Source organism: Podarcis erhardii (assembly GCF_964252035.2).
Source record: "Podarcis erhardii genome assembly, chromosome: 1".
NCBI lineage: Eukaryota > Metazoa > Chordata > Lepidosauria > Squamata > Lacertidae > Podarcis > Podarcis erhardii.
The window spans coordinates 127,911,726-127,924,787 of NC_138497.1; the positions used below are offsets into that span (position 1 = coordinate 127,911,726).

The 13,062-nt window shown below is 38.2% G+C and overlaps 1 protein-coding gene across 2 annotated transcripts in view; it reads right to left on the reverse strand.

Annotated features, from left to right (window-relative positions):
- Positions 1–13,062, reverse strand: part of SATB2 (SATB homeobox 2) — a 127,773-nt gene that overhangs the window by 73,728 nt on the left and 40,983 nt on the right. For both annotated transcript variants that reach the window (XM_081874706.1, XM_081874707.1), the window contains exons 4-5: positions 5,273–5,399; positions 4,473–4,596 (exon numbers count right to left, since the gene is read on the reverse strand). In XM_081874706.1, the coding sequence (XP_081730832.1) occupies positions 4,473–4,596; positions 5,273–5,399 (251 nt within the window). The remainder of the gene's footprint in view (positions 1–4,472; positions 4,597–5,272; positions 5,400–13,062) is intronic.

Here is a 13,062-nt window from a genome sequence, read left to right on the forward strand (position 1 = left end):
CAGTTGGTCTTTAAGGTGCTACTGGAAGGAATTTTTTTATTTTGTTTTGACCATGACAGACCAACACGGCTACCTATCTGTAACTGTTAGTAAACCCCTATTCACCTCAGAGAGCTACAGTTCCCAGAGTTCCCTGGCAAGAGGGTTAAACCACCCTAGTACCATTTCAGGGCAGAATCTTTGTATCATTTGTATATACTTAGCAGAGCTGAAATTAAATAGCTGTAACTTGTTTCCAACAGTATTTAGAGGGCAACAGTTATTGCTATTATTTACAGAGAAGCCTTGATAAGCTTCTACGACAAGTAATAAGGAGAGCCAACGTGTGCAGTTGCTGCGATAGCAGAACTTGAAAAACATGCACACAAAAGCACAATATATTAAGACTAGTGAATTTAGCTTGATATTTTAAGAGAAATAAGATTAGACAAGAGAGAAGAGATGCCGCTCAGTGGCCTGTTTCACCACAAAGCCATGTAGATAGAAAGCTGGAGACAGGTTCAAGCTTCTTCTATTAGAGGATTTGGGGAGAACTCTACACTGGAACTGAAATGCCAGAGAAGTAGCAGGTCTAAGCTCAGAAGTTCAGATACTAACTTGTGGATACTATGGTTCAGTTGAGCTGATCACATATGAACTAGATGAAGCCTGTAGCTACACTGACAAATCACAATTCTCCATTAAGTGAAAACTCAGAGAACTGTGATTTGTTTCAACCAGTTAGTTAAAAGATGTTGTGTCATACTGTGGTCTGACATTGTAATGAGTTACCTTTAGCTAAAGAAAACCATGCTTCTACAAGTTATGAATGTAACATAAAACTGTAGCTTGTTCTAAAGTGAAAGCAGAAGCTTTATCCCCCATCCTCTCACACATAACGTAGAGATAAGTAGGACTGGAAAAACTCACAGTGGCTTTTTCACAGTCATTCTAAATCATGGTTATATCATCTGAATCAAGGCTGTGGATGTTTTATCCCCCTCACAAAGTGGAATATCTTTGTTTTGAAAAATAATTTCTCTGAGTGATGAAAGTTGGGGTTCTGCCATTATCATCTAAATAATGTTCACACTTGAAGCAAAAGTTAGAAAAAGAACACCCTACTTCCTTTAGGCATGCTACTTTGGTGATATTAAAATGAAAATTGGAGGGAGAAAAATGATGTCTCATCTCAATAATTGCTTTGTTTCACATTATCTTGTGGTAAGGCTTGCCCTAGGTTCCAGAGATCACAGATATGGCATCTGACTATTAATTAACTGAATCAGTATTTATCAGTAAGCTGCTTCAAAGCTCTTAGCCAGTCCCATGCATTACGTAATTTCCAAGCCACTACCTACTATAATAGTGGTAAATTTGTAATATATAGCCTGATCTTAGTGTCAACAAGACACAAAGCTGACTTTGTATACATATCTACATATATATAATTTTATCATGCAAATACACATGTGGGTGGTGGCAGCTGAATGTTTTCCATCCCCACTTCCTTCTGGTCCATCACCAAAGGCATCACAATCTCGCTCATTTACCAGGATGGGCAAAATATGAGTTTGGCTGATGAACCATAAGAAATTAAGGCACACACCCCTATTGCTGTTAAAACTGTATCTACTGTACATACACACCTCCCCTTTATACATGAACAAGGCAGTCATTGGAGCTAAAAATCAGCCATTACATCTAGCTGAATCCTCAGCCAGAGTTCCTTAGAACAAAAGCTGCAAGCTTTATTTATTTTTTAATTGTTTTAAATGTAGTTAGGTATTTATACCCTGCTCTTCAAAAGAATTAATTCTTTGGAGGAAAGCAAACCACGTGAACAAGTTTGAAGTAATTTACACAGTTTTTAGTAAGCAGGACATGGCTGGATAATACAATTCCATCCTTGGTTAAGGTGATTTCCTGTGGTTCTATTAACAGCCTAATACTAAGAGCAACCAAGCTACAGATACAAAATACATCTAAAGGTGATGGACTATATGGAGCTGGCGGAGATGACTGGCAGAATCCGAGACCTGGGAGAGGAGGTGGTGGAAGAGGACTGGAAGAAATTTAAAGACTATCTACAGAAACAGTGTAAAATTTATGAATGCTAAAATGATGTTGGATTGAAAATAAGTGGCATTAGTGATAAAGTTAGAAAGAGTATGCAAAAACGAATTGATGGATGAAAACATTTGAGTTGTTATATGTTAAGATACAAAGTTAAAGATGATAAATTGAAAGAGGGCAAGGATTTGCTGATTTGATTATGTAAATGGGAATACAAAAAGGGGAGGTGTGAGGAGGTCAAGGAAACAAGGTAATGAACTTTAAAGTTAAAAAAGGGAAAGAGGGATTTTTTCTTTTTTCTTTTTCTTTTTATTTACTTTTTGTTTTTTGTATCTTGTATTTTTCTGTTTTCTTTTTTTTCTTTTTTTGCTGTATTTTGTTATGATTCTGTAAAATCTCAATAAATATTTTAAAAAAACAAAAACAAAATACAACTAATGGAGAGGGTTTCTTAAAAACGCAAATCAAGAGTTCACATTTTTTCCCTTTAATGGTAATCTGAATCCCCATCTGAACTGGAAGTAAAGCTCATGCACTAGAACAAGAGATAGAAAACTGTCACCAGTGGGAAAGGGACTCCCTGTGCTGCCTCCTTTCACTTCTCTACAGAGGAATACTTGATGCATTGTGAGCACATTAATAAACAGCAGCATTTACTCTGCAGTTTCACTCCTAGGAGACAGCTCTGTAATTTGCTGCTGTCAATAATATATTAATCACAAGGGGGTTGTAATGACATTTCACATTTGGCACAATATTTTCTTAAAACTGATTTGGGAGAAGGGATTGTGTTAGAGGCAGAGTCAAATGATGGCAACAGACAGCTTATCTAAAACATCCCAATTTTTGCACTACATGAGTCACAACAAAGAAGTGGGAAGGGGAAACTAACATCGTAAAACAAAAAGAGTGCCTTCATCAGTGCCATTGTTACATATATTAATCCTTCACAGTGTATGCTTAGTTCCACAGGATGGGACAGGGCCAGTCCACACTACTTTACTTGTTTACTCTGTTTTGTGCAGAATTGACTGATACAATATGCAGCTGATCTACCATGTCTGTGGAGAAAACATCTGGGAACTGTGTTTCATTCTGCATTGTTAAAGAATTCAAATTCAACAGTGAACAAAAAGGTGATTCTCATAAACACAACACTGAATTCCACTTCAAAGAGGCTAAGTGGATCGTGTCATACCTTGTATCATAACTCAGGGCCCTGGCCCTTAATCCTCATGGATATTGAGGACATGTTGGACCAGGAAGTAATTTGTCCTCAGAACCAGCCTTTGACATCTCCACCTGATATGGGGTTACAACATTAGAGGACCCTATGACACCAGTGCCTTTCTAAGGCTGCCACAATGCTATCCTCAGAATGCAAGGACTCCAGGTTGGAGATCACAGTAGAAACATGCCCTCCTCTATGCCACAGAGCCCACCATTTCTAAAATAGACTAGATCTGCTTATCAGGAATGGAGCTTAGCTGCTCAGTGGAACCACAGTCCTATTTGAGGTTCACTCGGGGTTTGCTATACACAGAAGCCACATTCAACCCTGCTTTGTCTAACTTCCAGCCTGGGCTCTACTCAGTTATCTAGTGTGCTACCCACCTTGCTTGTTTGCCTTGCGAGCTTTGACCTTCGGATTTGCCTGATCTTGCCTGTTAGAATGTAGCCTTTGCTTGACCCAACTTTGTTTCCAAGATCTGAAATTAGTCCTAGTAGGACAAGGCAAATGAGCTGGGGAAGCCAACCTGGTGCTACTTCTAGAGCATTTGTACCCTATTGCCTTTCCCTTTCCCTCCCCCTTTGGTTAGCAACAAAATCACAAAAGCCTCTATTTTACTAATCCTGTCTACAACTATTGCCACATATACATTGTTTACAATGCAAACTGGAATGTTTTTAAACTTGGTGAATCAGTGCATAGTGCATGAGTGACAATATTTGTGATTTGATTTTACGTAATTTATAAACACTGACAATGCTAACTTACACATTTTATTTGTGTTTTTTAATGTTTAGAGGAAATACCTCCCTGTTTGAAATTTTATATCCTATATCTTAGATCATAATGTCGATACCAAAGATAGCTAGGCACATGCTGGCTGCATGGGATGAGGTTAAGAACACAACAAGCAGGAAGAAAGGTTAAAGGCAAAACAGGCAACACATGCTTCAAATCCAAACATGGGATGGAGTCCATATAACAGGGATGAGAGCAATTATCTTCCGGCTTATACTCTTTTCACTCTACCACCACACCTGCCTATGGTCCTGTCCTTACAATCCCTGCAACTTTTTTTTAGGGTGCAATATTTCCCCCCCAAAAAAAAAATGTATCTGTGTGTGTTGTGATACAAATTTAGGATTTCATAAAGATGAGTACCTCTGCCACTGATAGAAGCACTGACCTGAGAAAGAGGGCATTCTTTGGCTAACGTGCTCTGATTCATCTCTTTGAGCAACTCCTTTAAGGCATTGCGGACTGTGGCATGGTTCCACTGCTCTGCTGGCAAGTCTTCCAGCTTTGAACAACTGTGAAAACAGAGAACAGAAGACTAAAACAGATGGAAAACATCACCTGCAAGGATCGCTGCTCTTTACATGCAAGAGCTATAAAGCTCTGTGACGCAAGACACAAGTTAGAATCCCATGCTTGTGTCTTTCAGGTTTTTAATGTGAGCATTCCCTCCCATGGTGTAGCTATATCCTCCAGCTACATTCTGAACTGAATAGGATTGAGCAAAGATAACTGAATGCAGGACTGTAGCCTGAACCTGGAACAATTACTTATCACATTCCCTACCTCTGATTGAAACTAGCTCTCTGCCATTGTGCTTTCAGCAAAAGGCAACATGACTCAAGTCTTACAGTCCAAATTCTAGCTCTGAATTTCTGAATAAGTCTAAGAAACATAAAAAAAGGATTTATTTGACTGATATAATGTGCTAAGTATTTGATCAGGCCTGGAGGAACTACTAGACTGGGAACTGCTTACATGATTGACTGAGCTTGTCTGTACTCCAATATCATATCAAAACAGTTAGAATATTGGCCAGGAAGAGCTGCCAGGTGAGCCACTCTTCCTGCATTTTGTTTTGCATTTCAACAAAAGCCCAGAAATTAATGAAGACAGGATGTGCTAATCTCAGTAGTAATGCTGTGATCGGCAGAGCAGCTCAGAGGAGGGCAGATGCTCAGAAATACCCACCTTTGTAATTGAATTTTCAATGTCACAACATGATAGACATCTTGTAACATGTCAGCAACTGTAGCATCAGGTGTATCTGTTACATAACTGAGCGGAAGAGGATTCCACTTCCCAAGTTTGATTATACCTGAAATGAAAGAATGGAACACACAAATTAATGTATATTTGCAGTTTACCAAGTCATCCAATTATTTATTCAGGGAGTTGAGGCTTACTACTATATTGGGCTAGTTTGCATATAATGCTAACTATGCATGAGCTAGAGCAAGCCGGAGTGAAGCCCTGGGCTCGTGCACCAGCTTCCCCCTCTCCTGCCTGGTCAGGAGAAATTTAGTTAATTAGTTAGTTAGTTAGTTAATCTGTATACCACTCTTCATGTGTAGATCCATAGATCCCTGCAATGTTCACTTCCATTTTCAAAGTATCCTGGCCTGTCATTACAAACAAACCAAAGATTAAAGTTTCAAATAAAATCTGGCTAGTTAAACAAGCAAATTTCAAAAGCCATGGTTTGTAGATGGCTTGTTTAGAAACTGGCCAAAGTTTATGTTAAACCACAGTCTCTAGTTCGTATGCAATGCTAAGCCAGGATACTTTGAAACTGAAAGTAAATGCTGCAGACATCTTTCTTCCCCAGCCATGTGGGACAAAGAGGGAAGGGAAAATACATGAGCCCAAGATTTTGATCACGCTAGTTCTAGCTCATACACATAACAGTGTGTTATCTGTGATCCTATCCATAGAGGTTTCCTTCTTCCAATTAGTTACAGACCTTACCCCACACATCTTGCTTACCCACTTAGGTCTGGAGAGTCTAACGTGTCTAAAGTGATATCCTGATTTTTCCTCTTCAAGAAATCGGGATATCACTTTAGACATGTTAGACTCTCTAGACTTAAGTGGGTAAAAGAAAAAAAGAAAAATGTGTGTATAACAGTGCCATCAGAAACAGCCACAAACTCGAGTACTGGTCCCTGCTGCTCCAGTACCAATTCTGCTTCATGCCTCTGTTAATCAGAGACAGACCAGTGCAAACAGGGAGCAGTAGCCCTCCTTACTCAACTCAATAGCAGACAATCTGCCTCACAACCAGAAAAAAACTGAAAGCATCCCAAGTTGTGATGGCCAGCACTAAGATTCTGGGGAGAGATCAGTAAAATGTTAATAGTTCAGGGATGTTTTTACTCGCTCCTGTATAAAACTGGAACAAAAGGTTGCCAATTATGACATTTCAGAAACAACAAAATTAAGAAGAACAAAACTGGGATTTAGTTCAGCACATTCCACTGACATAGAAGGCTAAATTAACAGACACCTCATAACAAAATGCTTTGGAATAAACTCCTTGGTATTCAAGGGTCAAAACACTCCTGGAAGGACTGCCAAGGAGAAGAAAAACAAGTATCTCTTGCTTGACATAAAGTGTTTAAAACAGGCATAAAGAGAACAAAACATTAAAATCATGCACTGTTCCAGTACTAAGGTTTCACAATCTGGTGCTGAATATGCTATAGTATAAATAGTGCCTAGACTCTGATCCTGCACAATAACACACAAAACTCATTCACAATACCGTATGTCTTCTGAGCTGGCTCTTTATACCATATTCCATTTGCCAACATAAAGCCTGCTTTTCTTAAAGGGCATCATTTCCTAGCACAGAACTTATTCACATACAGGTGAAAGAATCCTCAAACTGGCTTTTAGCTTCTCTTCCTACCCACCACCCAAAAAGCAGGCAGCACAGTGTCACTTGCAAATGTTCCATATTGACCTACTTTGAGGACCAAAAAATAGTAATACAAGAGCCCTTTCTACTTATATGAAACACTTGTCACTGAGAACCCTCCAGTGTTTTCATACCTAATTTTCCCAAGTACATTGTTTACACTATGAGACTGAGGAAGATCTGCCAAGTAAATCAGAAAGCCATCTTGATGAGTATGGACATGTGGTCTGCTCTGTACATGTTAAAGGTCTGGATACAGACAAGTATAGCATTTTCATAACTCAACATGACTATGGAAGAAAGTCCTTTGTATCTTGTTAGGGCAGTACGAAATACATAAAACACAACTGTAATAATGTAATATGTGTATATGCTTCATTTATGACTGCTAAGGGTGTATACTATTATTATTATTATCATCATCATCATTATTTCTATACCGCTTTAAATTTTTAAGAAAAAAATCTCAACGTGGTTCACAAGCTACATTGAAATATCAAATAAAACAACCCAGAATGAAACATTACTGAAGAAAGTAAAATATATCTTCAAAGCAACATAATTAGCAGGGAGCTAAAATATTATCTTAAAGATTTCAAAATAAAGCATTACTAAAGAGGTCAGCTACGGAATGCACATTTAGTGCAGCAAAGTTAACAAAAAAAAATCATCTTAAAGATTTCAAAAGAAAACATTACTGAAGAAAGTCAAATATAAAATGCACATTTAAAATAGCATAATTAGCAAAAGAATAAAATATTATCCTAAGCGTAGATTACAGAGTACTTTCTTATTCTAGTTACAGATAGGTAGCCGTGTTGGTCTGCCATGGTCAAAACAAAATAAAAAAATTCCTTCCAGTAGCACCTTAAAGACCAACTGAGTTAGTTCTAGGTATGAGCTTTCGTGTGCATGCATCTGAAGAAGTGTGCATGCACACGAAAGCTCATACCTAGAACTAACTCAGTTGGTCTTTAAGGTGCTACTGGAAGGAATTTTTTTATTTTCTTATTCTAGTAAGTAATAATCAAGCAAGATGAATATATTTTAATAAAGATGAATGTTGGGGGGGGGGGATAGACCTGACCAAAGATCAAGAAATTATGGTATTGTCTGCCACCTATCTAAAGATCCCTTAGTAACACACTTGGATATCTGAAGGGAATATTACCTAGTAAATATCTTTTAAAGATGTAGCCACCCTCAAATGGTGCATGGCCAACAAGAATATGAAGCATAGTAGATGAAGGGCCCTGCATAAGAGGCAGGGAAGAGAGAATCTCCAGAATGGGGTGCTGGGGGAAGAGGGGGAATCTCCCAGTTAAGAGCTGGGAGGGTTCACTCTTCTGTGTGTGGAATAAGGGTTAAGATATAATTGTGATAGAGGACCTTGTATTTGTTTTGTTTTATTACTTCTTTTTATTTTCTTCTTTTTTTCCTATTCTTGCTTCTTATTTATTTTCTCCAGATTAGTTTGTCTTTTACAGTATTGTACTTTATTTTGAAAACTTTTCATTAAAAAATGTTTTTTAAAAAGAATACGGGACATAGCCTATACAACCAAATTAATAAATAGGATAGGACAAGTGCATAGATAAATTGAAGGTTTCAATTTCTTATTGGAATTATAAAGTTCAGCTTGAAATAAATCTGTATACTTTACTGGGTAAGATATAGGTTTGATCTTGACTTTTAACAGGACAGAAGAAACAATAACATATTCTGTAATAAAAGCGTGCACTACATTTAAAATGAGATAGAACCAAGTGAGTGACATATCTATGCACTTGTTACATTATATATGTCAACTAATTGGCTTCCTAATTATTCGAGCTATTTTACTTTTTATGTTTGCTAGTTTGCTAGAGTAAGCAACACAATCTTTTAAAAAGTTCTACAAAGAATCATAAAACTGTGTAGTGCTGGAAGACACCTGACTTCCTATATTTAAAATACATAGTGTATTATTATTATTATGTGGATAATAATATGTAGAGCCTCTGTGGTTATGTGACTCAATAGGCTTTTCTCTTAAGTCAATAAAAGGAATTTCTGTGGCAATATTTTAAGTTTAAAGCAACAACACTGGGGGGAAAACAGGCAGTGAAAGTTTCAGAACTAAGAGCTGTTTTATGAAACTAGCACAAAAGCAATGCAGAAGACATAATGCTAGTTTCTGTTGCTAACAGTGCTTTTCCTCTTCTGCCTTACAAATGGAGAAGAAATTGTATTGGCTAACAGTACAGAAACACAGGTGTTACCATAACGCTCAGTGCTTTTTCCGCATTAACACCTGCTCCAAGTCCTCTCTTTGTTACAGTACTGAAAACGCATGCTATTCCTTCAGCCAGCGCTATGTGATTAGTGATTAGCTCAGTGATTTTCAGTTCTGGTTTACAGGCTTTACTTGCATATCTTTTTAAGTATTTGACAGACCTTTCAAGGGCTCACAAGAAGAGCGAGAAAAAATATGAGGGTTAGGAATGTTTTTTTCCCCACCCTATAACCTTTTCAGGCACAAAAAACCTTGCTTTTGAAATGAAAGAGGCAGTCATCATCAGGAGGCCTCACCTGCTCGAGTCAGAAAAGGACTTGCTAGTCCTCTTCTTTACTAGAAGTGATGCTTCTAAAACCACTCATCATAGGTTTCCTGTATCATGGGACAATAGTTTACTTGGCCCTGGAAGGCTAAGGAAAGTACAAATCCATGCTCTCTGGCAGCAAATCATGTTCCTGAACATGGGGATCTCCAGTTAAGCAGAGAGCTGTGAAGGCTTGGCCCATACCTAATAAGCCCTTCTTCTTACTACGAAGCCCCTCCACCTCTCCAATGTAAGACTTTTTAGTACTTTTGAAGTGGGCAAGGGACTGGCAAGAACAGAAGCAAACTCCATTGCAAGGAAGACGAACTCCAAGTCACCAGGCACAACTTGCAATGGAGAGAGGCCGTTTCAACTTGAGATGATCATATTCCAAACTCCCTCCATTCAAACTTTACTCCTATCACTACATGTGATATGGTGTTTGTACGTGCTTGAATATTTTGGTCCAAATGCAAAACTAACCTGTAAGAATTATGAAATTAAGCTAGCCTTAAAGGTGGTTTTCAGCCAGTCTGATATACGCTGTTTCAGTTGAGATACCCAGATTGTGTAGCTCCCTTCCTCATGAGACCTGATTTGCCTCATCTTTACTGAGATTCTAGCATGCTGTAAATACCTTTCTGTTTTGCAAGCCTTTTGATCGAATTCATTTTCTGCCATTCTCTGTAGATCTGATTGATGAACAGTGATTCTCCATTCTGGATTTATTTTGCTTACACATTATTTTTCAAATTTTGTGGCTAACTGCCTCTGGGGTTTCTTATGGAACTGAAAATCATGTTACAAATATTTTAATTAAATAAATACAAATAAAATACTTGCTTTAATGACCTATATTAAGAACAGGTCTGAAATTAGAATGGTAGTATCAGCATACTCAAGCAACAGATACAAGTTTATCAATGAATTTCAAATACTTCTTAATCAGCATAGGCCACTCATTACTGCAAATGATTCTCATAAAATAGCAGAAGATCACATGTCTTCATTCTAAGACTTTATCTTAGCAGAAGAATATACAAGTGATATTTTAGCGTATCTTGCCATTTCAAATTTGAAAGATAAGCAGATTGTATCCTGCTGTTGTACAAGTTTAGGCTAGTCTACTCTGTTTTAAACTTTTGCTTAAGTCATAGTAGTACACTTCATTTTAAGTGTTCCCATTGATTATGTTGTTGTTTTTCCCTTGCAAAAGTACCATACCTGTGAAAATTCTTAAGATTAATATTAAATTCTCTTTGGGGAACTAACTTTTGAAGATGTTTGCTGTAAAATGGAATTCATAAATAAATAACATAAATGTGGTTCAGTAAGTGCAGCATTCAATTACATGGCTCTAGATATGCTATAAAAGAAGATTATGCTTTCTGTAATAACCTGAACACCCCAAAAGGTGTTGTTGCTTCTATAAATAATGTAGAAAGGATACTCTGTAGTTGATCTCCTTTGTAAGGTTTTATTTTGACATCTTTTAAGATATCCTGCCAACCTAGCAGTTCGAAAGCATGTCAAAGTGCAAGTAGATAAATAGGTATCACTCCAGCGGGAAGGTAAACGGCGTTTCCGTGCACTGCTCTGGTTCGCCAGAAGCGGCTTAGTCATGCTGGCCACATGACCCAGAAGCTGTACGCCGGCTCCCTCGGCCAGTAAAGCGAGATGAGCGCCGCAACCCCAGAGTCGGCCACGACTGGACCTAATGGTCAGGGGTCCCTTTACCTTTTAAGATAATACTCCTATGCCAGCTTCTCCTGAGCATGAGAGAGAAAGCCACTCCACGCTGAACTCCGTGCTCAGCCTCCTCCCAATGATGCAACGTCACATGCCAGGCCCCCCCAATCTTAGATGCAAGATGGCACCTCTGATTCTAATAGAATCACATGTCAACAACATAGCCAGCAGCCACTACATGGCAGTACTGCACCAAATGGTACAAAAACTAACTAATGTTCATTATATCAGTTAAAGTGCTCACAGTTCTAGCAGGTTGATTACATACTATTGAATGCATAGCAAATAATAAATCTATACTACCTGGCTCAGGTGTTGCTGATCAAGAAAGCAAGGGTTAGTATCAACTCCCTTCACCTACACTACAAAGGTTCTCGCTGCACTTAAAATGCCGCTAGTTCTCAGCAAGGCACCCGACATAGTTTAGCACTTGTGTAGCAACTGAATGAACGCTACAAAGTATCTGCACTTGTATAATTCTGCATATGGCACTGTCTGCATGATAAGCAGGGCCAGCTCAATATATTTTGTTGCTTGAGGCAAAGGACAAGACGGCAGCCTCCCCCAGCACGCACAGAAGCCAATTTCATTGGTAGTTGAATCTTACTACAATACTGGTGAAAGTAGGACAGTATCTTCTACTGTACTTTAGGGCAGCAGGCTAACATAGGAGGTACCAGGCAGGCTACATGGCACTCATAGTTCTGTCCCCTCTCTGCACCTCAGCATCTGCCACCAGAGGCAGCTGCCTCACTCTGCTTTATCATAGGGCCGGCCCTGATGATAAGGTAAGAATAGATGGCAGGGTTTTACTTCAACACAGCTTTGCTGTTCCAAACTGCTTTGGAACAGAGGATCTCAAAACACTTTACCAACATTAATTAATTAAACCTCATAATATCTCTCCAAGGAAAGCATTATGCTCACCAACGCATTGATTTATGATCATGTTTATTGTGTGCTGCAAATTACTATGTTAATGTCAATACAAAAGAAGCCATCCCCACCCCACATTCACCACATAAGCCTCAGGTCTACTGTAATAAACAATTCAGTGGACAAACAGGAATAAACAATGTGATAACAGTGACATATGCACCTACAAATCACCTGGAAAACCACACATAGTGAATTACACTTTAACCAATGTGCTTGACTCAGAGGCTTCAATTTATGAACAGAACAGAAGGGTGACCTTCAGTTACAGGATAAGTATTTAGCATTCATTTGCTGGATACTTTTAGCTTTGTTGGACTGGGAACTTTGGGTATCTTCCAATCACTAAATCGCTGTTCTAAAGTATACACTTATATATATAGGCTCAATGTTATTGAGTAGAACTTAAATTCTAAGAATTAAAAACAGGTCATTCTCCAGCTAGAACCATCAGTTTTATTATGATTCAATAGGCCTAAACTAGGCCCTTCACTTGGTTAAGCATCCCAGACTTAACATTTGTTTTTTGTCTTCTAGAAGAATTCTATCAGAGTTCATTTCTGATCCAAATTTCAATAAAAAATAGAATTGCTGCCAAATTGGCTAAAGATTGCTTGTGACAAGATATGTCGGCATGTCAAGTTATCATGTTATAAACTTCAGAAGAGATTTAAATACAAACAATAAGCAAAGGGCTTGCCATATTGTTCAAACTGGTCAGTGCTACTACAAAATAGTTTCCTTCTCTGTATTTTCTCTTTTATTAATGGATCACAATTTAAATAATGACACAC